The sequence below is a fragment of the Dipodomys merriami genome, unplaced genomic scaffold, assembly GCF_024711535.1.
Source record: "Dipodomys merriami isolate MVZ:Mamm:240054 unplaced genomic scaffold, mDipMer1.0.p SCAF_121, whole genome shotgun sequence".
Classification (NCBI taxonomy): Eukaryota; Metazoa; Chordata; class Mammalia; order Rodentia; family Heteromyidae; genus Dipodomys; species Dipodomys merriami.
The window spans coordinates 19,047-45,628 of NW_027202505.1; the positions used below are offsets into that span (position 1 = coordinate 19,047).

General features: G+C 45.3%; 1 protein-coding gene across 3 annotated transcripts in view; it reads right to left on the bottom strand.

The window, feature by feature from the left end:
- Window positions 1-5,169: 5,169 nt before the first annotated feature.
- The window catches only part of LOC138823612 (microtubule-associated serine/threonine-protein kinase 2), a 125,284-nt gene continuing 103,871 nt past the window's right edge, over window positions 5,170-26,582 (bottom strand). For all 3 annotated transcript variants that reach the window (XM_070017008.1, XM_070017009.1, XM_070017010.1), the window contains 20 exons: window positions 24,580-24,789; window positions 23,655-23,756; window positions 19,306-19,438; window positions 18,580-18,641; window positions 17,763-17,848; window positions 17,102-17,310; window positions 16,328-16,466; window positions 12,843-12,975; window positions 11,814-11,979; window positions 10,955-11,056; window positions 10,642-10,764; window positions 10,379-10,488; window positions 9,799-9,953; window positions 9,308-9,591; window positions 9,018-9,209; window positions 8,157-8,383; window positions 7,845-7,967; window positions 7,333-7,469; window positions 7,011-7,201; window positions 5,170-6,724 (listed from right to left, as the gene is read on the bottom strand). In XM_070017008.1, coding sequence (XP_069873109.1) covers window positions 5,223-6,724; window positions 7,011-7,201; window positions 7,333-7,469; window positions 7,845-7,967; window positions 8,157-8,383; window positions 9,018-9,209; window positions 9,308-9,591; window positions 9,799-9,953; window positions 10,379-10,488; window positions 10,642-10,764; window positions 10,955-11,056; window positions 11,814-11,979; window positions 12,843-12,975; window positions 16,328-16,466; window positions 17,102-17,310; window positions 17,763-17,848; window positions 18,580-18,641; window positions 19,306-19,438; window positions 23,655-23,756; window positions 24,580-24,789 — 4,386 coding nt within the window. In that variant the 3' untranslated portion in view covers window positions 5,170-5,222. The remainder of the gene's footprint in view (window positions 6,725-7,010; window positions 7,202-7,332; window positions 7,470-7,844; window positions 7,968-8,156; window positions 8,384-9,017; window positions 9,210-9,307; window positions 9,592-9,798; window positions 9,954-10,378; window positions 10,489-10,641; window positions 10,765-10,954; window positions 11,057-11,813; window positions 11,980-12,842; window positions 12,976-16,327; window positions 16,467-17,101; window positions 17,311-17,762; window positions 17,849-18,579; window positions 18,642-19,305; window positions 19,439-23,654; window positions 23,757-24,579; window positions 24,790-26,582) is intronic.

Here is a 26,582-nt window from a genome sequence, read left to right on the forward strand (position 1 = left end):
CCTTTGTTTTCATGGTATGGAGGGCTGGGCTTTGGACAGGGTAAGGAGGAAGCAAGGTAAGGAAACTGGGCATTGATCTCTTAGACCTTTCCAGTGAACACCAAGAGAACAGTAAGTCTCTTAGGACTGAACTGGAGCCACACTGGAAGCCCTCCTCCTCCCATGAAGGGGAGATAAAATCTAACGGACATGATATGAATCCTATCCATCCCCAAGAGAAACTCAGGTATTGAGAAAACTAAATCTGACAGCCACTTTGTCACCTCCTAATAAAGTTTATTGGTTCTCATGACATTATTTCTGCCTGGAAATAAAAGTGTATCCATTTTCTATCCTGGAGGCAGGAAATGGGCTTGCAGTCTTTCCTGCTGTCACATTTCTTCAAGGCACATTGTTGAGGTTGCTATGTGTTGACAACATAAACAGCAAACATGACAACCACCTTGGCAGAACATTGTACCTCTTGTATCTCTCAGACTTTGCCCACTTATACTCAATTACAAAACTCTCATTGGGCAAGGAAATGGCCTATTAGTCTAAATAATGCCTATTTTCCTCCACTATACATTAGCTACTCAAGCACCCGCAAAACTGTAGATGATGTCACTTAACCCCAAGATACTCTTACTTCTGTGCTTGGGATACTCAGAATTCTTTTCTCCTGTCGTGTGTTTTTGAATGCCACTGGATGGCTTGACATCTCCACAGACATATCTGTTGCCCACAGGCACTGCATACTTCATTTCAGAGTAAATACATAGTGGACTATCAACTTCCAACCATGGTTATAGTTGACCCTAAAACTTGCCAATATCCTCATAGCTCCTCTCCTTCCCACTTGCTCTCTCCAGCTAAAGCCAGTTCTTCTAAATGTATTTTGGATTCTTTGCTCTTCAGTTTCTCAGCATCTCAATTATGATTTTTTTCTCATTTCATATCAACTGGATCATGACCATTGGCATTTAAACATGGTTGCTATCTTCTATTTTCTTATTAATTACTGGAGTTTGAACTCGGAGCCTCACAATTGCTCAGCTAGCACCATATCTTTTTTTTTTTTTTTTTTTTTTTTAAGGGTCTTATGCTATAGCTCAGGCTGGCCTTGAACTCAGTCTCCTAACTGCTGGAATTTTAGATCAATGTGTCTTATCATCCTGGCTGGTTGTCCTCACTGTACCTCCCCAATTTTTACTTATTCCCATACACTTCCTCCACTCTTGTCCCCTCTTCACAACTAAGCCTTTTGAAACAGTGGTCTACATATTTCCTGACCCGAAGCATTTTATTTAGTACAAATGCCATCATTACCTCGAACCACTTGCTTCAGTAATCAGCTGTTGACCATACTCTCCATGGAACTGTTCCATTATACCTCATTCACCTAATTTTCTACCATCTCTGTTCTGTTGATGTCTTTTGGACTTATCCAGGAGCCTTATCATTTAGACATTTTTACCTGACAGTTTTATCCTTATCTTTGAATCCACCTATCATTTCTAGGCCAATCACCTATTTTTTTTTTTTTTTTGTCGGTCGTGGGGCTTGAACTCTGGGCCTGGGAGCTGTCAGCTCTTCAGCTCAAGGCGAGCGCTCTACCACTTGAGCTACAGCGCCACTTCCGGTTTTCTGGTGGTTTATTGGAGATAGGAGTCTCACGGTCTCTCCTGCCCGGGCTGGCTTTGAACCGTGATCCTCAGATCTCAGCCTCCTGAGTAGCTAGGATTACAGGCGTGAGCCACCAGCGCCCGGCTATCACCTATTTCTATTACTTTTTTTTTTTTTTTTTTTGGGGTCTGGTCGTGGGGCCTGAACTCTGGGCCTGGGCGCTGTCCCTCAGCTCTTCAGCTCAAGGCTAGCGCTCTACCACTTGAGCCACAGCACCCCTTCCGGCTTTTTTCTTTTTGCTTATGTGGTGCTGAGGAATCGAACCCAGGGCCTCAGGCATGCAAGGCAAGCGCTTTACCACTGAGCCAACTTCCCAGCCCTCTATTACTTTTTTTTGCCTAAATGTTTATTGTAAAATATCTCATATTCAGCACATTGAATCTATCTCTGAATGCAGGGCCACTTATCTGGCTCTGGTTCTTCTCTATTTTATATTTTTCTGAATGGAAATAGAATTCACTAGTTATGTAAGTCAGAAATGTAGTCATCATCCTTAATACTTAAACCATTCACTAACCCCTATTAATTTTACCTTCCAAATATCAATTAAAATACCTTTTCCCTAATTTTGCAGCTTTACGACCATGTCTAATTCTGCCCTCCTCCAAATCTATTCTATTCTATCTATTATAGCAACCAGTTACCTTTTCAAGATACAAACCCAGACCTGTGTTAAACATTAACTTTCAATTGCTCCACGGGTAAGTCAATTTCCTTTCCTTTCTTTTTAAAGAGAAAAGGTTTTAGCTGAGTGCCAGTGGCTCACACTTGTAATCCTACCTACTAAGAAGGCTGAGAACTGAGTACCAGTGGCTCATGCCTGTAATCCTAGCTACTCAAGAGGCTGAGATGTGAGGATCGAGGTTCAGGCAGGAAAGTCCGTGAGACTCAGCTCCAATAAACCACCAGAAAATCGGAAGTGGTGCTGTGGCTCAAGTGGTAGGGCACTAGCCTTGAGCTGAAGAGCTGAGGGACAGCGCCCAGGCCCAGAGTTCAAGCCCCACCACCACCAACAAACAAAACAAAAAACAAAACAAAGACGCTGAGATGATGGTTCAAAATCAGTCTAGGCAGAAAGTTCATGGGACTCTTATTTCCAATTAACAAGCAAAAAGCCAGATGTAGAGTTGTGGTTCAAGTGGTAGAATGAAAGCCTTGGGAGGAAAAGCTCAGGGACATGCTGCACCTAGGACCTGAGTTGAAGCCCCAGACCAGCACACTCCCCCCCCCCCAAAAAAAAAAAGGACTTACTTAGGCTGTGTTGCCTAGGCTGACCCTGAACACCTGGGCTCAAGTGAGCCTCCTGCCTTGGTCTCCTAAGTAGCTGGGACTACAGGTGTGCATCATAGTAACTGGCTAAGGTACAAAATTCTTAAAATGGTCTGTCTTCTTCCTGAGGGTCTCATTTCCCCTCTTTTTATTGGCTCTGTCCATTAATTCCAGTGTCTTTGGCCTTTTTCCTCATTCTCATTCTTGGCAGTCCTTTTATTGCTTTAATTCCAATCCCAATCTATTTCCTGATGGCTCCCAACTCTGTATTCAGCTTCCTTTCCCTCATTCTCTCCACTCTTGACTGGTTCCTGTATTATTCTCTCTAGCCTGTGTCTCCACTCTAGCCTTTCCACATCATGCAGAGTGATCCTTCTAAAATATAAGCCTGATATCACTTCCCTAAAGTTGCCTTTCAGAAACAATACAGCAGTGTTCCCCAAAAGGAGCAGTTGTGGTACTTGGGGAAGGTGCCCTGTGCATCTGCATTACAGGATGCTTGGCATCTCTGTGCTCCTTCCTGTTCCTACTTTACATAGTGCTTGCAGATCCTCTTTACCATGGTATTTTCTTTTGCCTAGATCCTGCTATTACACATAGGACACTCAAACTATTAGTCAACCTTCCTCCCCTCTGTCCTCCCTCCCTGCTCCCCCCACCAAGATCCTCAAGGAAACAGCTTGTCTTTAAAGCATCCAGTGCCTGAAGCCAAAGTCTGCTGTTAATGAATAACTGAAGGAAGGAGGAAGTGAAATAAAGAGTACTGGAAGACTGCAGGATCAACTGTTCCCATAGATGGGCTCTGCTACCATGGGCAACACACGCCCTCTGGTGGCCACTGCATTCTCAGTCCAAGATGACAAAGGTTCAAGAACCACTCTACCGGTGGTTCATAGGTACTTATGTCCCATTCTCCAGATGTAGCATCTCTTCTAACCTAGAAGTCGGGTTATGGGAAAATTAGTGCTACAAGCAATGCAAGTTTTTTTTTTTAAGTCTAACCTACAGATGCATGACTGTGCATATGATCTAGACTACTGTTCCACCCATTGAGAGACATATGAACAATGTCCGTCTCCAGCGAAAGGGTCTACTTGACATTAGCCCAGAAAGGAATCAATGACTACAAACACTAAGGAGATAATTAGTAATTTTGTGTTTTCATCTCACCTGATCTTCCAACCTTTTATCAAGTAACTATTTCTTTCATTTGAAGCTCTTTCTCTCTCTGAATTTGATTTTCTTCTTGCTGCAGCTGCTTTTATTTTTTTTGGGGGGGGGTAAGGTGGGGGATTGACCCAAGCATCTTGTATATGCCAGGCAATCGTTCTACCACTGAGCTGTGCTCCCGGCTCTGGCAATTGTTTGAGTGTCCTGAGTGTGTTGATACATGGATGGCTCTCCTATCTAGTCTAGATTTCCAGACCCATGTATCCAATTACCTGCTGGATGTTCTACAAACAGCTCCAATTAGATATATCCAAAGTTAGTCTCCTCACTCCCTTATATCTTTCATCCTCATTTACTGGCTAAGAGACAGTCCAAGTTAGGTGATGAATGTTGGTTCTAAAAGTAAGAGACCTAAGTCCTGGGGCTTGAATTCTGGGTCTGGGTACTGCCCTTAGGCTTCTTTTGTTCAAGGCTAGAGCCACAGTGCTACTTCTGGCCTTTTCTGTTTATGTGGTACTGAGAATCCAACCCAGGGCTTCATGCATGTGAGGCAAGCACCCTGCCACTAAGCCACATTCTCAGCCAGAGACCTAGGTTCTAATGCCAGGTTGTTACCCCAGGGAGAAAAATCTCAGTGTTCCTTATTTATAAGGAAGGAATATTAGTCACTCTATGTTTTTTTGTTTCTTCATATATCTATGAAGTCTAAACTCCTGAAGGACCATTAGATAATGACATTTGTTTTAACTTGCCAGACCCATTACCACTCTGATTTTTAGTTTCTTGAACACACCAGGTACACTGTATATGCTGTGTTTTTGTAGAACATTCTTTTTCCTTAAGGCGCTAACCTCCATTCTTCCCTACCTAGCAAATTGCTACCTGTGTCTATTCTTCATACTTGAGCTCATATATCTCATGGTTGATTAGGGAAGTCAAATTAGGTGTCTCTTCCCTGAGGGTGGCACCTGTCTTGGTCACCACTTTATTCCTGCCCAGTGGCAACATAGGATCTGGATCTAGAGTTTGTGATGACTGAAGAAAGAAACAAGCAAAGACAAAAGATGGTTTCCAGGAGGGTATATTACACAGGTCTGAGTGCAAGAAATGGTAAACTGCTATGTTTGCTTTAAAAACTCATCTGATGCCAGTGCCAAGTCCTGATGCTTTTGAAGGACCCCTGGGTCTTGGCCCCTCCAAAGCAGGCTGGGCCTCGTTTCTTGGGTGAGGGGGAAGGCTTTGCATGGAACATCTTGCCTCCTGTCACCCGAGGCATCAGGCACTTTGGTAATGCTCAGCAATTTCTCTTCTTGTGCACATTCAGACTCCCATAGCCAGCTTGGGCTGGGGACATCACAAGATGGATGATGGGTCAGCCCGGGTGCACTGAGTGGCTGTGGCTGTTTCTCTGGCCCAGAAGGTAGGTTCTTAGGGTGGGCTGTGGCTTCCAGATCCTGGGGGTTGGCTTGTCCACTTGTCACTGCTGTCTTTCTTCTTGGGGATGCACTGTCTGGCCCCTCAATAAGGAATTTCCAGGACCATGTGCCTTGCTTCCCAGAGGTGGAGAAAGCAGTGGGGACAAGTCCTGAAGAGCTGGGACAAAGTGCTGTTAGTGCCTGGGTGTGGAGGTGCTGGGCCTTCCAGCAGCCTTCAGCAGGGGCAGAGCTGGTAGCTCCAGACCCACTCAGAGTGGAATCTGGTAAGCATAAGCTGGTGCCCTCCTCAAAGGCTTGAGAGTTTCCAGGCCTCCTCTGAGGGACATCAGGACCTTCTGTTTTGGGAGGCGCCAGTATGACCCCTGTCAACAGGGCTGGGACCATTGGACCCTGGTTCCTCAGGTCCTGGGCCAAGAAGGTGTCCTCTTCTCCATGCTCTCCTGCTGCTCCGGGGGATGGATTCTGGCCCATTTCTGCACAGGATGCCAATCCTGGCTCCTGTCCACCTCGGCTGTTCTCAGGCTCCTCATCAGTATCATCCTCTGACGAGTCTACCTCACGAATAGCTTCTTGCTTCTGCAGTGACTCTCGTCGCTCAGCTCGGTCTTGCCGAAGGGTGCCTAGGGCTCGTGAAGGCGCAGGCTGCAGCACTCCCTTGCCTGGCAGTGCTTTTCCAGACAGCACACCCCTGGTCCCAGCTACGTCCAGAGGACTGGCCTCCCTGGGTGGCAACTCCTTCTTTAGCTCACAGTGGGGCAGGTCAAGACTATGCTTTCGAGAAGGTGCTAACTTTTTCTCAGAAGCAGCCAGTGCAGCTGCCAGTTTCTCAGCAGACTGAACCCTCTTAAGTAGTGGGGAGCGGGGTGGTTCTGCACTCTTGGGCCGAGAGAGTTGCCTGCCTAGTGGAGGAGACAAGTGAAGTTTTGTGGGAAAGGCCTGGGCTCCATGACCAGACAGGGGTGATGGAGATCGCTGAGGTGAAGCTGCTTGTGGTGGTGGAGAAGGGGTGTGGGCCAGTGGTGACAGAGGGATGCTGCCTGCTGACTTGCGCCGTGGAGAGCGGTACTGGCGTTGGAGCTTGGGTGCCAGACCATGGAGGGAGCTGGGCCGTGTGTGCCCAGAGCCAGCTGGGGAGCCAGGGACGCTGGAGCTGGGGGAGCTGCTCTGTGATGAATTCCCTCCCACTTTTGGCAGACAGACAGAGACAAACAGACAAAGGCAGAGCCGTGTTAGCTGTTAGAAATGACTGAGGGGGCAAAATAGGGCTTAGTCTGGGAATGTCCCAGGACTGTCTGTGTTACCCCGCCACTGGGCCAGAGACCAGAAACAATAAAGTAAACTACTCTTCCCATCAGTCCCTTCTAGGATTACTGATCTTACTGGAGAGTTGGAAAGTGGGACCTGAGGAAAGCCCAGGCACTTTTCTACTTCCCAGAAAATGGTCTCAGATCTACAAGGGGCCCAGCATACCTGAGTGCACAGCATCAGGGGTTACCCGGTATCCCTGAGTGGGAGATCGAGGAGAAAGACTGTGGCCATGCGTGGGAGAGCCCGGCCCACTCTCCCCGGATGACAAGGAGCGGTTAAGGGAAGAAAGGCTGCGGCTGGTGTGCAGCAGAGAGGCTTGCTTGGTGATCTTCCGGAATAGGGAGCTTCTTTTCCTGATGCAGAGGTTAAGGTTTAAGGTGGAGTTGGGGCACAGCACACAGCACACTCTAGGTACAGGACTCACACAAAGCACTTACAAGCACCCAGTTACTCAGAGAAGACCTTTGTACCAAACCCAGCTCACCTTTCTTGTCCCTCCTTGCCTCGGCTCCGCTTGCTCCTTCGGGCCATCTTGGCCTTGTAGCTGCCTTTCCGAGCTGGCCCCACTTTAATGGATGTGTTCTCCAGGGGAGTTGTTGAAATAGACACCTTGTTTCCACTCTGGAGTAGAGCAAAGCAGAGTATGAGGCTAGGCTGAGGTGATGGCTGTATTTTTGCCCTGCCCCTACCCTCGGGTATGGAGGCACCGTAGCCAGATTTTGCCTGTGCACCAACATGTCTGATTAAGACCTGTATTCTCTCTCACAGGCTCAGAAATGGTTCCCATTAATGGCTCACAATGTTTAGTGCTGGGAAGACATTGTTCTCCAGTCCTATCTGCAGCTCAGAAGGGCCTGGCAGATGAGGTGCTATCTTTTGAAGAAAATCTCCTGCTGTGCCATGCCCAAGTTTTGCATATCCCTGTACCTGCCTTCAGTGCTAAGATATAGGCCTGATCCTCCCATACCCCACAGCAGGCAATATTCCAGCACTAACCTTAAGGATCAGCTCCACTACCTCTGTATGTACCAGCCCATGTACAGGCTCCCCGTTGACATGGGTGATGAGGTCACCCTGACGAAGCCCCGCCTCGCTGGCTGGACCACCATCTTCCACATGCTGTCCCAGAAAGAGAACATTTAATCTGGAGCTTAACAAAGAAGGTAGGGGCTGGTTCTGCCCATTAAATTGAGAGCTTCTTCACCACCGCCCTTGGCCCCTTAAGAAGTATGGGCAGTTGGGCTACAGGAAGGGAAAGGTGAAAGAGTGACAAAGCTAGGACACACAGCTTTGTCTGGCCAAACATACCCACACCATGTGGTGCACAGTGTAGACATCTGAGTCACCCATGTAGACACGAATGGCTCTCAGGGTAAAGCCATACTTCTTGCCAGCTCGGTGGATGATGATGGGAGGCCTCAAACTGCCAAGGACCGGCAAGAAGTCCCTGCTTGGAGAAGAGTCTCTAGATGATGGATTTGATGACTGGGAGTGTGGGGACATGGGGCTGGCCAATGGAGAACAGGTGTGGTGTTCTGGAGGAGGAGAAACCAGGACTTAGTGGATCACAAACCTTGGCCTGGCAATGCTCCCAGCCTATTCATCTCAGCACAACTGTAGTCACACACAGAGCCAGAGCTAAGATATATCTTCCTCACAGCCCCTGACTGCCACATCCTCATCGGCTTAGAACTTCCCAAGCCTCAGATGGGGGTACAGGTGATAGGGAATGGTATGTATGTATATGGTATATATGTATGTATGGGCACTATATAAACTCTTCATATACAATCAAACATCACAACTATGCAATGAGCTAGCCACTATTAATTAGTTAAACTATTAATAGACATTATTAAAAGATCAAGAGCTTTGAGTGATAGAGATTAGATATTAGCATTTTGCCTCAAAGCCTGCGCTTGTTATACCATACTACCTTCTGGTTTGTTTTCCTCTCTCCCCATTTGCCTCTCCCCTCCCCTACCTCCCACTCCAGACAACACAATACATCTTCAGAGACTCCACTTGCATAACCAAGGGACCCAGGTCTCTCAGACACCTGCTCTTCAACAGGTATCTGTTGGGGATTCTACATAGAGACCCTTGGGCCTGCCCCACAGATTCCCAATATCCTTCCTATGAGTTTTATCCTAGCTCCTATGGCCTTACCTGCAGGAATGAGGAGGGAAAGGGCTGTTGCTGAGGCAGACTTGATCACTTTGTTGACAGGGCGAGTGGTACGCTTCTCTATAGAGTCCCCAGAAAGCAGCCGGTGGCGGGCCCTACGCACAGCTAGGTCACTGATGGCTTTGGCTGTGGCCCCCTCAGCCAATGGGCTCCCATGACTTCGAATCTCCACAGCTGTGGGCCCAAGTAAACAGTGAGACCTGCAATGTAACTGGGCCTTCCTTTCTGAAATAACTTCCAGCCCAGACTGTTGGCCACCCATTGGTTCCTACCTGGACTGGAACCTCTGCTCTGGCCAACAGGCTCCTCATCCAGCTTCAGCCGCCGTTCCACTGGCCGTTCAGGGACAGGCCCAGATGCCCCCTCTCCAGATGGGGGTGTCAAAAGCCATATACCCTCCTGCTGTTGCCTCCTAGGGGTGCTACTGGCTTCCTCAGGGCCCTCAGGGAAGCGAGGCACATCTAAGAGGCCTGAGCAACGGTGTCGCACTGTCATTGGAGGGCTTGAGTCACTCTCTGTGTGGGATGATTCAGACATCGATAGCCGCTTTCGCAATCTGTGAGACACAAGGCCAGAGGTGGGGTGGTAAGAGAGCCAAAAGCTCCTTGGAGGCACAGAGGAACTGTCCTCCTCAGACACTCCTTCAGGGCTGCCCTTAAGAATGCCACATCAGTGCCACCTCCCCAGCATCTCCATTTCTTTTGTATCTGTAACAACCAAGGGATGGCTGTGCTGCCCACCCCGGTGAGCCCTGCATGCTCACATCTCAGGGGAGCCAATCACCCAGCTCCGGTCTCGGCCCTTCAGCCCTGCCAGGCCATCGGAGCGATCCTCCTTCTCCTCACTTAGGCTGCGCTTGGTTGGGGGTGGTGTTCGACGTTCCTCAAGCAGTGAGAGCCGCTCCATGCTACTGTATACCTGTGGGCAAGGGAAAGCTTGGGAGAACGGTGACAGACCTGCCTCTCAGGGGACAGAAGGCATCCTTGAGACCTGAAACCCAAGAATTTGGATAAGTCCTTTCCTTTCATTGCTAGCAGCACCCCCAGGAATCAACAGCAGGAGGTTAGACTGTTCCTGACACACCCATCTAGAGAGGAGGCATCTGGGCTTGTCCCATTTGAATATCTGGAGCTAGTCTGACTGACCTGGCCTAACCCTGGACATCTCTGATGTCAGAGACTAGAACGGCTCTAGAAGCATCTGCTGTATGTAGCAGCCCAGCTCTCTGCTCTTCTTCTTCTGGAAATGGTTCTATCACCATCATCACCATCTGAACCTGCCCCGGGTGTGTTCTTCGTTAGGGCTTTTTCCCCAACCTTCCACCTGCGCCATCACAGTCGCACCTTGCTAAATCTTGGAGAGCAAGAAGAGAACTGGCGGATCTCAAGGCAGCCATCTTCACTCACTTCCTCTTCGTCCTCTGAGTCCATATGATGATATCGCTCTGAACGGGCTGGGCAGATATACAGAACAGTTCCTTTCAGAGCTCCTGTTAGTGGTATCCTTGGGACCCTATCAGACCTCTGAAGGGCCCTGAGAAGTTGCTCCCGATGCCAGTATGCATAGCTATTTCCAGGCACCAGAAATACCCCACCCATGGCCTTACTGTCAAAGTAGCTGGTATCATCCTCTGACTCCAGTTGAGGAATAAATTCAGCCTTCTGGCGAAGAAGTCCTGTCCAGTCCAGACCCATGAAAAATGGGTGCTGCTTTACCTCATAGGCACCACCTGTAGGTAGGAAGGGCAGAGTGAGAGCATAAGCTGTGTGGAAAGAAGTTTCAGCAAGTCAAGTGATATGCCAGACTTGGGAGATACTAGGCCTGGAAGCAGCATTACATGATCCAGAGGGACTATCTTAGGGTGAATGGACTCAGCTCCTTTTTCTAGTCATAAGAAAGAGGAGTGGGACTGGACTTACCTGTTCCCAGTCTCTCCAGAGGGTTCTGGTGGAGCAGTTTGGAGGTGAGGTCCTGGGCATCTGGGGGCAGTGCATCGTCACCCTCAGGCCACACAATCTCATCTGAGGACATTGTGGGTAAGAAGTGGAAATTATGGGTAGAGCTAGGAGACGGTCCCAGGATAGTAAAAGGAAGGGAGGGATAAAGGAAGCCCAGAGTCACAGCCTTGCCTGGGACCCCAATTCTTTGCATTCTATAGGTTCCTCCCCTTCTAGGAAAATCTCTTACTTCCTAGACCATGGCTTTCTCTTTCACCCAGAATAGGCATTGCACAACAGTGACTTCCCCTGTCCTAAAGCTCCAGTTCACCTGTCTTTATATTCTAGACATATGAAGAACTCAAATCCACAGGGTAAATACATATAAAACAAAGGACTGAGAGCCAGAGATGTGGCTTAAGTAGTAAAGCACTTGCCTACCATGTGCAGAGTCACACCCCCAGAATTAAAAAAAAAAAAAAACCCACACACAAAAAGATAAAAAAAACAGGAATGCATCTACACATAGGACATGAAGTACATATATGCGCGCGCGCACACACACCACACACACCACACACACCACACACACACACACACACACACACACACACACACACACACACACACACACACACACACACACACACACACACACACACACACACACACACACACACACACACACACACACACACACTCCCTATACCTCCAAGAAGCAAGCATACCAAACACATTCAAATTCAGAACAAGAGCTTAAGAGCCTCAAAGGTTGTATGCATCTATCCTATTTGTGGATCGGGACTCTTGACTCCAAATTAGCCCAGGGTATGGTACCTACCACTGATCACTTGCCCAAAGAGTTCCTCCGGAGTATCTCCAAAGAAAGGGACGCAACCCACCAGAAACTCATACAGGATTACGCCCATGGCCCACCAGTCCACTGGCTTTCCATAGCCCTGACGCAGGATCACCTCAGGTGCTATGTACTCCGGGGTCCCGCACACCTGGGTAGAGAAGTCAGACTAACTCAGCATCCTGAGCCAGCTCACTGGCACAATGGCTAGGGGTAGCAATATTCCTTCCCTTAGAACAAAAAAGTCTCTGAATGAAGACTCAACTCACTTCAGTTAATAAACAAGATCAACAGGAAACCCAGGGAACCAGAGGTGGAACTTTTAGTGTGGTAGATTAATATATTTCCTAATTAACCAAAGTGTCTAATTTTTTTTTTGCCAGTCTTGGGCTTGAACTCAGGGCCTACGCACTGTCTCTGAGCTTCGTTTGCTTAAGGCTAGCACTCTACCACTTGAGCCACAGTGCCACTTCTGGCTTTTTCTATTTATGTGGTAACTGAGGAATCGAACCCAGGATGGTTCATGGATGCTAGGCAAGTACTTTTTCACTAAGCACATTCCCATCACCCAAGTATCTAATTCTAACCAGGAACTACTCTTCCTTGAGTTCTCAACAACCCACTTCTGGCATCTGGTCCTACAATTAGCTTCTTCCCACCAGCCTCCCAAGGACTATCACAAGGACTTTTTGAGTATCAGGGAACATCCAGAGGCTAACTCAGGAAACTGGGTTATAGCTCAATGGAAATTTAGGATATTGTTCCAAGAAAAATAGGCTCCAGAAGATTTGCCCTTGACTCAGGCTGGAGTTTCAAGACTGATCTCATATGAAATTCTGCATTAACAGTTATATAGCTTATTTTCTCCAAGCACTGAAAAAAAGATAACTTTGAGGTTTATATTCATGATTCTTATGCCTATCATTTTCCAAATGTGCTACCTATTTCAATGAAAATTTGCATATTCTGAGGTCTAGAGTTCAATTTCCATGGTCTGACCTATCCTTTCCTTACCTGTTTATCTAGGAATTCCCGAGCATCCTTTTCAATGTGACCCTCATACAAGTTGGTTGTCAGACTCATGAGGCCAATTTTAGAAAGTCCAAAGTCAGTGAGTTTGATGTGTCCCATAGATGTGATCAGAAGGCTGAGAGATCATAGAGACAAAAGGATTCAGTTATTTTCTAGTTTTCCATAAGTGTTGATTTTAGTATTTTCTAAAATTTCCCATTTAGGTCTATATAGGGTCCTGTGGGACATAAACAGGAAGATAGGAAGCTGTGAAAAATAAATAGCTTTGGCTTTGTATTATCTTCTACCCTTTGTCATAACTCTACTTCTCTTTGTTGTCCCACCTGAATTCTACACCGGGAGTGGGGGACAGCTATCAATCAGTGGATGAAGAGACCTTCTTCTATAGAGATCAGCTTGTCCTAGGGCTGTTGCTTTAGTCATCCCTGGTCCCTCTCTTTAACTTGGGTGGCTCACAATACTCCTATTTGAGGGAAAGGAGAAATGGATGCAAAATCTTATCCCATGTACATGGCTGTCTTTATAAGGAAGATTAATTGGGAAAAACTAAAAATCAAGATTCCTTTATATATTCTGCTTGAGCCATTTCATTTTGTGCCAACAGTTTCACTTTGCTACCCATTATTCTAATGATTCCCAAGTCACTATCTTTGGTTTGGACTTCTTTCGTGAGTTACAAACCTACACAAGTGCCACACATTATAAACAAAATCTGTCTAAAACAGTCATGCATTCCAAGTGGTTCCTCTTCTCAGCACAAAACAATGTTTCTGTCTTCTATTGAACTCTGTAATGTTTGCTTTAAAAATATTCTTGGCCTAGGGGTTCAGCATGTGTGAGGCCCTTAGGTTCAATCCCTAGAACACACACACACACACGCACGCACGCACGCATGCACGCACGCACGCACGCACGCACGCATGCACGCACACACACACACCTGGCTCCTAAAGGTTTTCTACAGTAACTAACACAACAAACATAGGTATTCTTGTTTTAGAGTATAGAACAGGGGAACATGATGTTCATATATATTTAACAGTTAGTAAGCATGAGTAGCCAATTGAACTCAAGTTTGTAATAGCAAAGCTATCATAGAAGCTCAACACCCTATATTAGTCCAAGCTAGAAATCCGGTAGGTATTCCAGCCTCCTTTAGTTCCTTTGCTTTCTTTTTCACTCTATTCCAACCTCACAGCTTAGGTCCTATGTTTGATTTTGAACACAAAACCAAGCCAAAAGCAAAAAAAAAAAAAAAAAAAAGTTGTCCTTGAAAGGTTTCTAGAATAGCTAACATACCAAATGTAAGGAGTATTATCTCATTTAAGAAAGGAAGAACACTGAGGCTATGAAGGTGGCTCAGTGGTAGAGTGCTTGCCTTGCATATATGAGGCCCTGGGTTCGATTCCTCAGCACCACATAAGCAAAAAAAGCAAGAAGTGGCGCTGTGGCTCAAGTGGTAGAGCACTAGCCTTGAGCTGAAGAGCTGAAGAGCGCCCAGACCAGAGCCATGACCGTCAAAAAAAAAAAAAAAAAAAGAAAGAAACACTGAGAAAGCAGCAAAGGATGCTTATATCCCTTTCTATTTTCCCACACTATTTCATCTTTTCTCTAGCCTGTATGGACCTGAGATCTGGAGTATCATCTAAACTGCATTTATACTGTACTACCTATATTTCTTTTTCTTTTTTAATGCTGATCCTGCGGCTTGAGCTCAGGGCCTGGGTACTATTCCTGAGCTTCTTTGCTCAAGGCTAGTGCTCTACAGCTTGAGCCAACAGCTCCACTTCCAGCTTTTTGTTGGTTAATTAGAAATAAGAGTGTCACTGACTTTCCTGCACAGACTGGCTTTGAATCACAATCCTCAGATCTCAGTCTCTGGAGTTAGCTAGGATTACAAGGCTTGAGTTATGGGTTATTTAAAATCTATAATATCTTCCATCTGTCCATCTATCTGTCTATCTGTCCATCTGTCCTTCCATCTATCTGTCTGTCCATCCATCTGTCCATCTGTTCATCCATCATGCTGAGTAAGTTGACCCTAGGCTTATTGCACTGTGCTCATAATTTGAGAACAAGACTTCAGGATTCTTTGACCAGACACATTTATGGAAGCTGACTGGAAATATCAGCCTCTAAATACTGCACCTGTGTTGTTAGCTGAACGACCTCTTCCATACACACTGGGAGTAAGAGTTCTGAGCTATGGGAACATAACAGCATTTCAATGGTTTCAATGCTTCTTAGAAAGAATTCCGGATTCTTAGACCTAGTATGCCCACTGACGCTCCCTGGAAATACCTGCTTCTGAATACTACATGGTTTCTTCTACCCACTTGAATTTTGGCAAAGCAATTCAATTTGAGGTGCTGAGCAATTTGAAACCACAAGCTCTCAACTGGCTACAAGGCTTCAGACCCAGATTTCAGGTTACCTTTACCCTCTAGAATTACTGACACTGATTGGGATCACCTGCTTCTAAATGCTTAAGCTTTTCCTTTTAGGATTTCCTTTTCTTTCCTCCCTGGAAATAACTGCTTCTAAGTACCATAAGGTTACACATACCAGCTTGACTTTTGACTTTTGAGTTGCTGAACAAGTTGAACGTAAGAGCTCTATAGTGGCTGTAAGAGTTTAAAAGAGGCATTTAGGTTTGCTTTACCCCATATTCCTATGGAGATTGGGAACATCTGCTTCTAAATCTTGAAAAGTGGATGTGGATGACACAGTCACTCATTTGTCATACGAAGTAAGGTAAACCTGAAGTCATTGCACTGTGTTTAAGATTTCAGAATGAGAATTCAGCTTTCATTAGCCAGGTATGTTTATGGAAGCTGACTGGAAACATCAGCCTGTAAATACTGAATGGTTCATGTTAGCCGAATGAACTCTTGCATACATGCTGGGTTTGAGTTTCTAAGCCATGGGAACCTAACAGCATTTCCCTGACATCAAGGCTTCCTAGGAAGAATTCCAGCTTTGACACAGTATGCCTATGGAAGCTCCTTGGATGTATTATCTGCTTCTAAATACTATGGACTTGAATTTTGAAAAGGAAATCAGGTTAAATTGCTTAACAATTTGACTCTAAGAACTCTGTGGTGGCTACAAGCGTTCAGACTATGGCTCAAAATTGTAGAACACTGGGGGCTGGGAAGGTGGCTCAGTGGTAGAGTGCTTGCCTTGCATACCTGAGGCCCTGGGTTCTATTCCTCAGCACCACATAAGCAAAAAGAAAAAAGCCAGAAGTGGTGCTGTGGCTCAAGTGGTAGAGCGCTAGCCTTGAGCCGAAGAGCTGAGGGACAGCGCCCAGGCCCACCCCAAAAAAATTGTTGAACACTAGCCATGAGCAAAAGTGCTCTAAGCCCAGGGCTTTGAGTTCAAGCCCCATTACCCATTATTGTTGTTACAATAAAAAAAAAAGAAAAGAGGGAGAACTAGACAATGAATCCTGATTATAGGCATACTTATCAGGCTTGAGGTCACGGTGCACAATGCCATAATTGTGTAGGTACTCCAGGGCCAGCACAGTTTCTGCAAAGTATAGACGCACCATGTCCACAGGAAGGGCCCCGATGTTTTTCAGCAGAGTAGCACAGTCTCCTCCTATAACAAAGCCCAGACTATCATGAGGGAGAGATCCAGTTTTCTGCTCTAGCTAGCTCTTAGGTTAGCACTCCCTAAGGACAGCTGTTAGATAACACTGCTAACTCTTAGCACACATTCACTGAATCAAAAAGGTAGTTTTGTTCAGCATCAACTTAAGCGATATACTACAGTGAGAGGGTAAGAGAAGGACCACTGCAAAATCTGCTGCCCCTTGGTAGAGCTCTGACCTAGCTGTTCTTCTAATCCATTCCCCCCAAACATTTTGAGTGGATTTAGGGGATGTTCCCTTCTCAGGCCATCAGTCAGAGCAATTGCTTCCCTTCCCTTTCTTCTGAGGCCAAGATACAATCTGCCAAGTACCCCAACTTGGGCTTTTGTGGCTCAGCTTCCTAACCTTTTGTTCCTGTCTGATGCCAAGGGTAGAGGGAATGGAGGCTTTCTATAGCTGCTGGGCTGCTATATCCTGTCCAAGAGTGCTTCTCATACAGCATGGTAAAGCAATAATCTCTGAGATCCTGAAAATCAATGCCAGAGAGGGCTGGGATCTGAAACTTTACTCCTGTTTAGGTCTAAGTCTTGGATTGCACCACAGCCCCTACACAAGGTCACCTTTCCCCCAATACCTTCAGTACCTTCAACATATTCCATCACCATGCACAAGTGACGCTTAGTCTCAAAAGAGCAGAACATGCTGACCACAAAGGGGTTCTCAGCGAAAGTCAATATGTCACGTTCCACAAAGGCCTGCTGGATCTGGTTTCGTAGGATGAGATTCTGCTTGTTGATCTTCTTCATGGCAAACCGCTGCCGAGTGGACTTGTGCCGCACCAGGAATACGGCCCTGGGAAATACAGCCCAGACCAGCCCCCACAGACTCTCAGCACCTGTGCTGTGCATTCCTTTACCCACCTGCTTCCTTATACCTTTCAAGTCACCTTGTAAGTCCACAGAACAAGGGAACAGGGATATACATATTAAAGAGAGGATATGGGCCCCATGGCTCACACAAGTCTTAAATTTTGTGACAGAAAATTTCTTAAGGATCCAGTTCAATGCTTTCAGAACTCAGACAGAGGAGGAGTACCAAGAGAGGTCAAATCTTGCCTTGGAAAAATAACAATGTTCAGATATGATAAGAAACTGAACTGTTGCTTCTCCAGGAGACTTTAGAGAGGGACAGAGTCTACTCTGAGCTATCTGCTGCCTAGGATTGGGCAGTAGATCTACTCCCAGAAGGAAGAAACCAAGTGCTGACTCAGCTCCAGTCCTGGCTATACTCTGACCCGCCTTTACCCATAAGCGCCATTGCTGATGAGCTTTATGGTTTCAAAGTCCTCTTCAGAGGGTGTCTTTTTAGATGTTAGGGATGCTCCACGGCCCTAAAAGACAAGGGAAAAGGCAGGAGACAGTGCTTCTCAGAGTTCATATGCTTAGTAAAGCAATGGTCCTAGCAACTAGCTCAGTTTTCAGCCTTGCTACAGGTACCTGTCCATTCCTTCCCATTAACCACATGACTCCAGTGTCTGCAGTCACCAACTTCCCCATCTCTCCTTCAGATGTACTTTTTTTTTTTTTTTAATGGGGGGGGGGGGTAAGGAGTGCAGGTCTTGGGGCTTGAACTCAGGGTGCTGTCCCTGAGCTTTCTTGCTCAAGACTAACACTATACCACTTAAGACACGCATCCATTACTTTTCAGCTTTTTGGTGGTTAATTGGAGGTAAGAATCTCATGACCTTCCTGTCCAGGTTGGCTTTGACCCTTGATCCTCAGATCTCAGCCTCCTGAGTAGCTAGGATTACAGGCATGAGCCCAGCATTCAGATGTTTTTTTTTTGTTTTTGTTTTTTTTTGGCCAGTCCTGGGGCTTGAACTCGGAGCCTGGGCACTGTCCCTGAGCTTCTTTTGATCAAGGCTAGCACTCTACCACTTGAGCCACAGTGCTATATCTGGCTTTTTCTATGTATCAAACCCAGGATTTCATGCATGTGAGGCAAGCACTCTATTACTAAGCCACATTTCTAGTCCCTAGGTGTATTCCTAAAGTGAACTGAAGGGCCTTTGCTTCACAGGTATCAGGCTCCAAGATTGAGGCAGGAACTCAAGAGACTTACGTCAACTGAATCATCTGTCTCCGGAGTGTTGGGGCTGTCGTAACTGCTCAGCTGGGCCATTTCTAGAAAATGCCAAGGACACAAGAAAAAAGTATGTGCAGCAATGTCAAGCACATCAGTAGTAGCCTCAGGTCATATAAAGATGTATGTGTGGTAGGCATTCTTTCTTATTCAGCCTGGGATGCAAATCTAGTTCTGTGGCTCTACTCTCGGTATAGTCACAGATCAGGAAACAAGCCAAATGTTACTGTACCATTTTTACAAGTCCAGGCTTGGCACAGTCTAGCTTTTTTAAATTTTGGATGTTTTCTAGGTGACACAGCCTAAGACAGGCCACTAATATTGGTCTGCTGTTCAATAATGCTTTACTAGATGGGGTAAGAATTCAAGAAGGGATACAGAAGCAGAACAAATGCCCATGGTTCATGTGGCTCAGTGAGAAGCCCAGAAGAATGGAGATATCCTCTGAAGCACTAAGCTACACCATCTCCCGAAGAAAGATTTGCAAGGGGACCATCAGGAGAGGCAAATGTGTAGAGGAAGTGACCATTTTTGAAAACGTGATTATAGTCCTTTGTGGTTGACTTCATTTGAACTGAAGCTCTAAATCTAACCCAACTGGGCCCAAGACAAGGAGACACAAGGTACTTCTGAGGCCCCTGATGCCAAGTTCAGTCCATGTGCAGGTGAAATCTCTTCTTTGCAGCCAACAGGCAGTATGCTCACCTTCTAGGGGATCCCGTGTGAGGCCCAGCTGGCTGATGATGTAGCGGGGAATGTCACATTTAATTCCATGTCCCTCTTTGGCATGGCCTTCGGCTGCTTCTAAAAGGTGATAGAACTCTTCAGGGTCAAACTCCTGTACCAGAGAGATGTAATGAGTGTGAGAGATACAAGTGAATGCTGCTGGCCTCTGGTTCATAGCATATAGCAGAGGCAGGAGTGAATAAGACGACTTGTCCTTGCAGGGCACTGGTGGCTCACGCCTGTAATCCTAGCTACTCAGGAGGCTGAGATCTGAGGATCCCAGTTTAAAGCCAGCCCAGGCAGGAAAGTCCGTGAGACTCTTGTCTCCAGTAAACCACAAGAAAACTGGAAGTGGCGCTGTAGCTCAAGTGGTAGAGTGCTAGCCTTGAGCTGAAGAGCTGAGGGACAGTGCTCAGGCCCAGAGTTCAAGCCCCATGACTGGATTAAAAAAAAAAAAGAAAGACTTGTCCTTGTGATAAGATCACCTCAACCCCTAAATACATGGAATTTAGGGATTATGAAAATAGGGACAGGTCTTTTATTTATTTATTTTTTTATTTTTTAGACAGTCATGAGGCTTGAACTCTGGGCTTGGGTGCTGTCCCTCAGCTCTTCAGCTCAAAATAAGCACTTTATCACTTGAGCCACAGAGCCACTTCCGGTTTTCTGGTGGTTAATTGGAGATAAAAGTCTCATGGACTTTTCTGCCCAGGCTGACTTTGAACTGCAATCCTCAGATCTCAGCCTCCTGAGTAGCTAGGATTACAGGTATGAGCCACCAGTACCTGTCTAAGGACAGAGTTTTTTTTTTATAGGTCATCTCTGGTGACATCCTAAGCCTATGCTGTCTTTCTAGCAATAAGGACAAGGGCTTTTGGTTTCAAGAGAGCTTAGCCTATTCACCCAGCCAAGTCTTTCTTCAACCAGATGCCACTGTTAAATATGTTCAGGTAATCAGTCCAGAGCAGACCCGGTTCATACTTACAGTTCCCAAGAGCTTCAGCTCACAGCTCTCAAGCTGTATGCATACTTTTGAATATTTACTGACCACCTGTATGCAAGGGCCTGGGCTCTACTGCTGACTACACAAAATAATGAGGGTCTTACTTATCTGGGCTGCACAACTTGTTTTTTAAATTATATTTAAGTAGTTTGTGAATTTCAGTTTAGCAAATCAAACTATAAGTACAATGCATTTTGTACTTTGTGACTTCAGTGCAGAAATCAAGGTTCAAAGGGATGAACTGACCTTTGAGAAATCAGGGAGAAAGAAATAGAAAACAAGTGAACTCTGCCTCCAAGCCCTTGCTTCACCACAGATCTCAAAAGGACATAGGTCTCTAGCCTCTGCATTGCCCCTGGCTTTTATACCTCTGGTCCCAATTTTGGAGAACTACACTACTATCTATCCAGATATTATAAGCCAGACTTTAAAGTCCTTTTTTTTTTTCTTAATTCCCATCTGGTCAGAACTTTTACCTCAAAATACTCCTGTATCCAGATGATGGTGGTTCATGCCTGTAATCCTAGCTATTCAAAAGGCTGAGATCTGAGGACTGCAGTTCGAAGCCAGTCTAGCCAGTGAGGCAGCAATGTCCAAGAGAGACTTATCTTTACTTAACCATCAAAAAGCCAGAAGTGGAGTTGTGGCTCAAGTGGTAGAATGCTATCTTTGAGCAAAAAAGCTTATGGACAGCACCCAAACTGAGTTCAAGTCCCAGGACTAGCACAAAGAACAAACAAACAAACAAACAAAAAACACCTTCACAGTCATCTCTTTTCTTTTCTCTAACTGCTGCCACTCCATTTCACAGACATTGCTTTAGGTATCTCTGTGCTGATTTCTCTGGTTTATTTGCCATCCATGTAGAGACCAAAGTAATTTTTCTTAGAACTAAATCTCACGGAGTATTTATTCAGAAATAAATAGAAACCACATACTAATACACGCAACATATATAAATCACAAAGAAACACTATGCTGAGTGAAAACTCAGAACATTGCCATATGGTTTCAGTACATGAAACTGTACAAAGACAAATGTATTAATGGTAAAAAACAAAACAGGTAAGTGTTCTTGGCAGAAGAACTGACCACAAAGGGCACAAAGGAACTTTTTAAAGATACAGAAACATTTTCAAATTTCAATTATAGAAGTGAATACATAGGTATGTATTTGTTGAAATTAAACAAACTATTGTATGTTTCAAAGGAATGTATTTTTTCACCAGTCCTAGGGCTTGAACTCAAGGTCTAGATGCTTGTCCCAGAGTATCTTCACTCAAGACTAACACTCAGGGGCTGGGAAGGTGGCTCAGTGGTAGAGTGCTTACCTTGCATGCATGAGGCCCTGGGTTTGATTCCTCAGCACCACATAAACAGAAAAAGCTGGAAGTGGCGCTGTGGCTCAAGTGTAGAACACTAGCCTTGAGCTGAAGGGCTGAGGGACAGTGCCCAGGCCCAGAGTTCAGGCCCACGACCCACCAAAAAAAAAAAAAAAAGACTAACACTCAGGCCCACTTATGGCTTCTTGCTGGTTAAATGGAGATAAAAATCTCACAGACATTCTTGCATTGGCTGGCTCTGAACCAAGATCCTCAGATCTCAGCCTCCTGAGTAGCTATTAAGCATGAGCCATCAGTACCTAGCTATATGTGAATTATCCTAAATACAGGAGATTAAGAGAAGAGTATATGTAACCACGTCACATTCTAGCTTAAACTTTTTAGAAGATCCAACTTGTCTAAGAGTGTATGTGTGTGCGTGAGCATGTGCGCGTGCACTCAGGGCCTGGCAACTATCCCTGAGCTACCAAGACTAGTGCTCTACCACTTGAGCCACATCTCTACTTCTGGCTTTTTAAATAACTAATTGGAGGAAGAGTCTCACTGATTTTCCTGCCTGAGCTGTATTCGATTCATGATCCTCACATCTCAGCCTCCTGAGTAATTAGGATTACAGATGTGAGCCACAGATGCCTGGCCCCTCGTCGTCTTAATGCAAACTCCTGAGTTGATACATACTATGTCTTCTAGCTTCGTCCCTTGCCATTTCTACTTTATTTGCTTACATTAGTTAAATGAAGGGGTGTTAAACTTTCATATGTTTAGAATATCTCAATCTCACTCCCTCTAACCCTGTCTCTTCCTCCCTTCCCCAAACAATTACAACAGGTTTTGTTATTCTATTTTCTTCGATATAATACATGGATACACAGATATATACATCATCTTCTTTCATCCTCCTCCTTTTCCAATCTTTATTCCAAACTCTCCTGCTAATACTAACCCTCTAACAGAGCCTGTTATACTTTCCTCACCACTTCTTTAAATACAACCTGTGGGGTAACTCTGATGCATTGTAACAAGATGCATTGTATTCATGAACTGTTTTGTTATATGTCACTTCTTTTGTATAACTTCTTGAAGATAATATATAAAATAACCTTTGTTTGCTGGCATCAGTGGCTCATGCCAGTAATCCTAGCTACTCAGGAGGCTGAGATCTGAGGACACCATTCAAAGCCAGCCAGGGCAGGAAATACCATGAGACTCTTATCTCCAATAAACCACTAGAAAACTGGAAGTGGCGCTGTGGCTCAAGTGGTAGAGCGCTTGCCTTGATCTGAAGAGTGCAGAGACAGTACCCAAGCCCATAGTTCAAGCCCCACAACTGACCAAAACAAAACAAAAACAAACAACAACAACAAAAAAACCACCTTTGTTCCACTGAATGTTCTAGTTCCATGTCCCTTACATGGCAAACTTTACTCATCCTTGAAGTCCCCCCTCCTGGTTACCAGACTTTTCATTGCATCTTCACTCCAAGGAGAATTAAAATGTTTATTCCCTTCACCAGGTTCCCATGATAACCAGTACAGACCATAACTGTGTCTCCTGTAATATTGTAATTGCCATTTATACATATACATACTTTATACTTCCAAACACCACAGGAGACATCTTGAAATCAGTGACTTTGCTTTATTCATGCTTGTATCTCTTATGTCTAACATGATGTAAGTATTCAGTAACATACCTGAATGGTTAAATGAAGGACTCCACTTGTACAAACCAAACTGGCCTAGGTTACATGACACTCCTGGCTTCCAAAGTTCCCACTAATCTAGGACTGGCTCAGCATGTCAGACTAATTATCTATCTATCTATCTATGTATCTATCTATCTTTATTTTTTGCAAATCATATTTAAATATGGAGCTCAGCAACAAAAATGGCAGTGGTACTGTCAATTTTTTGTTGGCAAAATACTTCCTCTGATGTTACCACTCCCTACCTCCCCAGCCAGCCTTTCCAGAGTTCACTCACCAGGCATTCTAGGAGACGAGCTGGGCGGGCAATGACAATCATCAGCTTTTTTACCAGCTGTATTACAAAGGCTACTTCGGAACTCTCTGAGCGCTCATGAGCCTACAGAGAACACAAAGGTTGCTTAAACAATTTGATTTTAGACAAACTGGATAATGGAAAAGATAAGTTCAGTTTGAGACTTGAATAGTTTAGGGATTTGCACAGATGCTCCTTCAGAAAGGACTACATCTCTAAAAATGAATTAAGAGAACTTCTTACCATGTTAATGGAACATGAGAAAATGGATAAACCTAGAGGGTAAGCCCTGCTATGTTTCTCCTGGGTTAAGGACAAATAACGGGAAGGCACTATTTAAGCCAATTATTTCTGGTGGAAGAGAGTCTACCATATCCATTGAGGCTACTTTTTTGACTTTGGTAACAAGTCAAATACTTAAGAATGCTACTTATGTTGGTATCTCAGACACAGTAATATAGCTTTGGATTAAGAAAGAACTCACAGGGCTGGGAAGATGGCTCAGTGGTAGAGCGCTTGGCTTGCATGCCTGAGGCCCTGGGTTTGATTCCTCAGCACCACATAAGCAAAAAGAAAAAAGCCAGAAGTGGCGCTGTGGCTCAAGTGGTAGAGCACTAGCCTTGAGCTGAAGAGCTGAGGGACAGCGCCCAGGCCCAGAGTTCAGGCCCCACGACCGGACCGCCCCCCCCCCCCAAAAAAAAAAAAAAAAAAAGAAAGAAAGAACTCACAGAACCAAGTTTTCTTTGATACAAAATAAACTACTTTTAGTGATACAGGAGACTGGGAAGGGGTCTGAGTTCATCAGTGCCACATTTGAAAGTAGTTGCTGAACAATGGTGAGACTCATTTCTGATGCAAGCCTGAGACTACCACAGAGAAATTTCATTATAGCCCTGAGGACACTCACATCTTGTAAAAGTTTCTCCAAATTCTCTTGAAGTTCGTAGAAGTAGTGCGATGTAATGAGTCCACTCCGAGATTTATCCAGGCAGTCTCGGGCCATCTCAATCACTTGATGATGAATGAAGCTCAGGGCTCCATCTGCCAAAGGCAACACACTATCTGGAGTGTTGGAAGAAATGAACTCTGCTAGTCGTTCTTCCATTTGTGCAGTGGCCTGTGAATAAAAGCAAGAAAATTTGACACTTCTCTTCAAATCTCAGTTTGCTACAGCTAAGCTTGAAGGACTTAGCAAAGAGCCTAAAAGATGGGCTCATTCTGTAGTTTGCATCTGGGAAACATGATAATGGAAAAAAAATATGACAAGAGATCACATTCAAATCAGGATGCCCAGAACTGTACAAGGCTCTCTCTTGTCTGACTCTGCATGTGTTCCAGCACTCCTTGAAGCACAAACTCTTTTATTCTGAGGACATGATGGTTTGCTGTTTTCTTTTACCATGTGTTATTTCAGCCTTCGCTTTATACTGTTCCATGAGTGTGGTTTTCTCACCCCTCCAGCTCTTCTGTGGAAGCTCCTGTTTATTCCTTTTCATCTCATTCAAGCATTCACCTCTCCTTGGGGAAGCTTTTACTCCCTAGCAAACCAGGTTTCTCTTTCCTTTGTGCTACCAGTGGGCCTCCTTACTGGATATACTAAATATCCAGACGTGGCTGGTTTCTAAACCTTTCTTTGTCCTAGGAAGTTCTACAAATCAGAGTTTTGTTTGTTTGTTTTGGTTGGTCGTGGAGCCTGAACTCTAGGCCTGGGCACTATCCCTCAGCTCTTCAGCTCAAGGCTAGCACTCTACCACTTGAGCCATAGCACCATTTCCAGCTTTTTCTGCTTATGTGGTGTTGAGGAATCGAACCCAAGGCCTCATGCATGCAAGGTAAGCACTCTACCACTGAGCCACCTTCCTAGCCCTACAAATCAGAGTTTTATCACCTAAGTGTTCTCTTATTTAAACCTGAGGATTTGCTTATTAAATCTACTGAACATAGCTAAACAGTTTCTCAGCGGTTACTAAAGGCATGAATTTCTTTGATCTCTGGAGCCAAAATGTGATGGGAGACTGTGAATAGGAACATGACTAGATTCCTAGAAGGCAAGAAAGGCATCTAGTACAGTATATCATGTCAAAATGACAGATACATATCAGTGAACAAGTTTTGTTTTTGTTTTGTTTTTTTGTCAATCATGGGGCCTGAATTCTGGGCCTGGGCACTGTCCCTCAGCTCTTCAGCTCATGGCTAGCACTCTACCACTTGAGCCACAGCACTGCTTCCAGCCTTTTCTGCTTATATGGTGCTGAGGAATTGAACCCAGGGCCTCATGCATGCAAGGCAAGCACTCCACCACTGAGCCATCTTCCCAGCCCCAGTGAACAAGTTTGTAGATGCCTTTCCAGGAGTCTGACATTTTCCCTTTGCTACTAGGTGGTGAATTCTGATTTCCAGTACTTTGTGATAAACTTATGCATGCACATACACACTGGGAAAAAGAGAATGGGAGTTATAGGTAGGAGGATGTAGGTCCAAGACTGGCTTAGGGAAAAAACAGGCCAAGGCAAAAAGACTGTACCCAAATACAAAACAAAAACAGGCTAGAGGTGTGGTTCAGGTGGTAGAGCACCTGCCTAGCAATTTCAAAAAAAAAAGGAAGGGGGATAGGAAGGGAGCTTAGTGGTAGAGTGCTTGTTAGCATTCATGAAGCCTTGGGTTCAATTCCTCAGTATCACATAAACAGAAAAAGCCAGAAATGGCACTATGACTCAAGTGCTAAGCCTTGAGCAAAAGAAAATCAGGGACCATGCCCAGACTATGAATAAAAGCCCCACGATCTGGGGGGCGGGGGGGGGAAGGAGGCAGCTTGAGCACCTTAGGCTCCTGTGGTCATGGACAGTGGCCCACTGTTCTATCTCAATATGATGCTGGCTTCTTTCTTTCTTCAGGAACAAGGCCTATCTC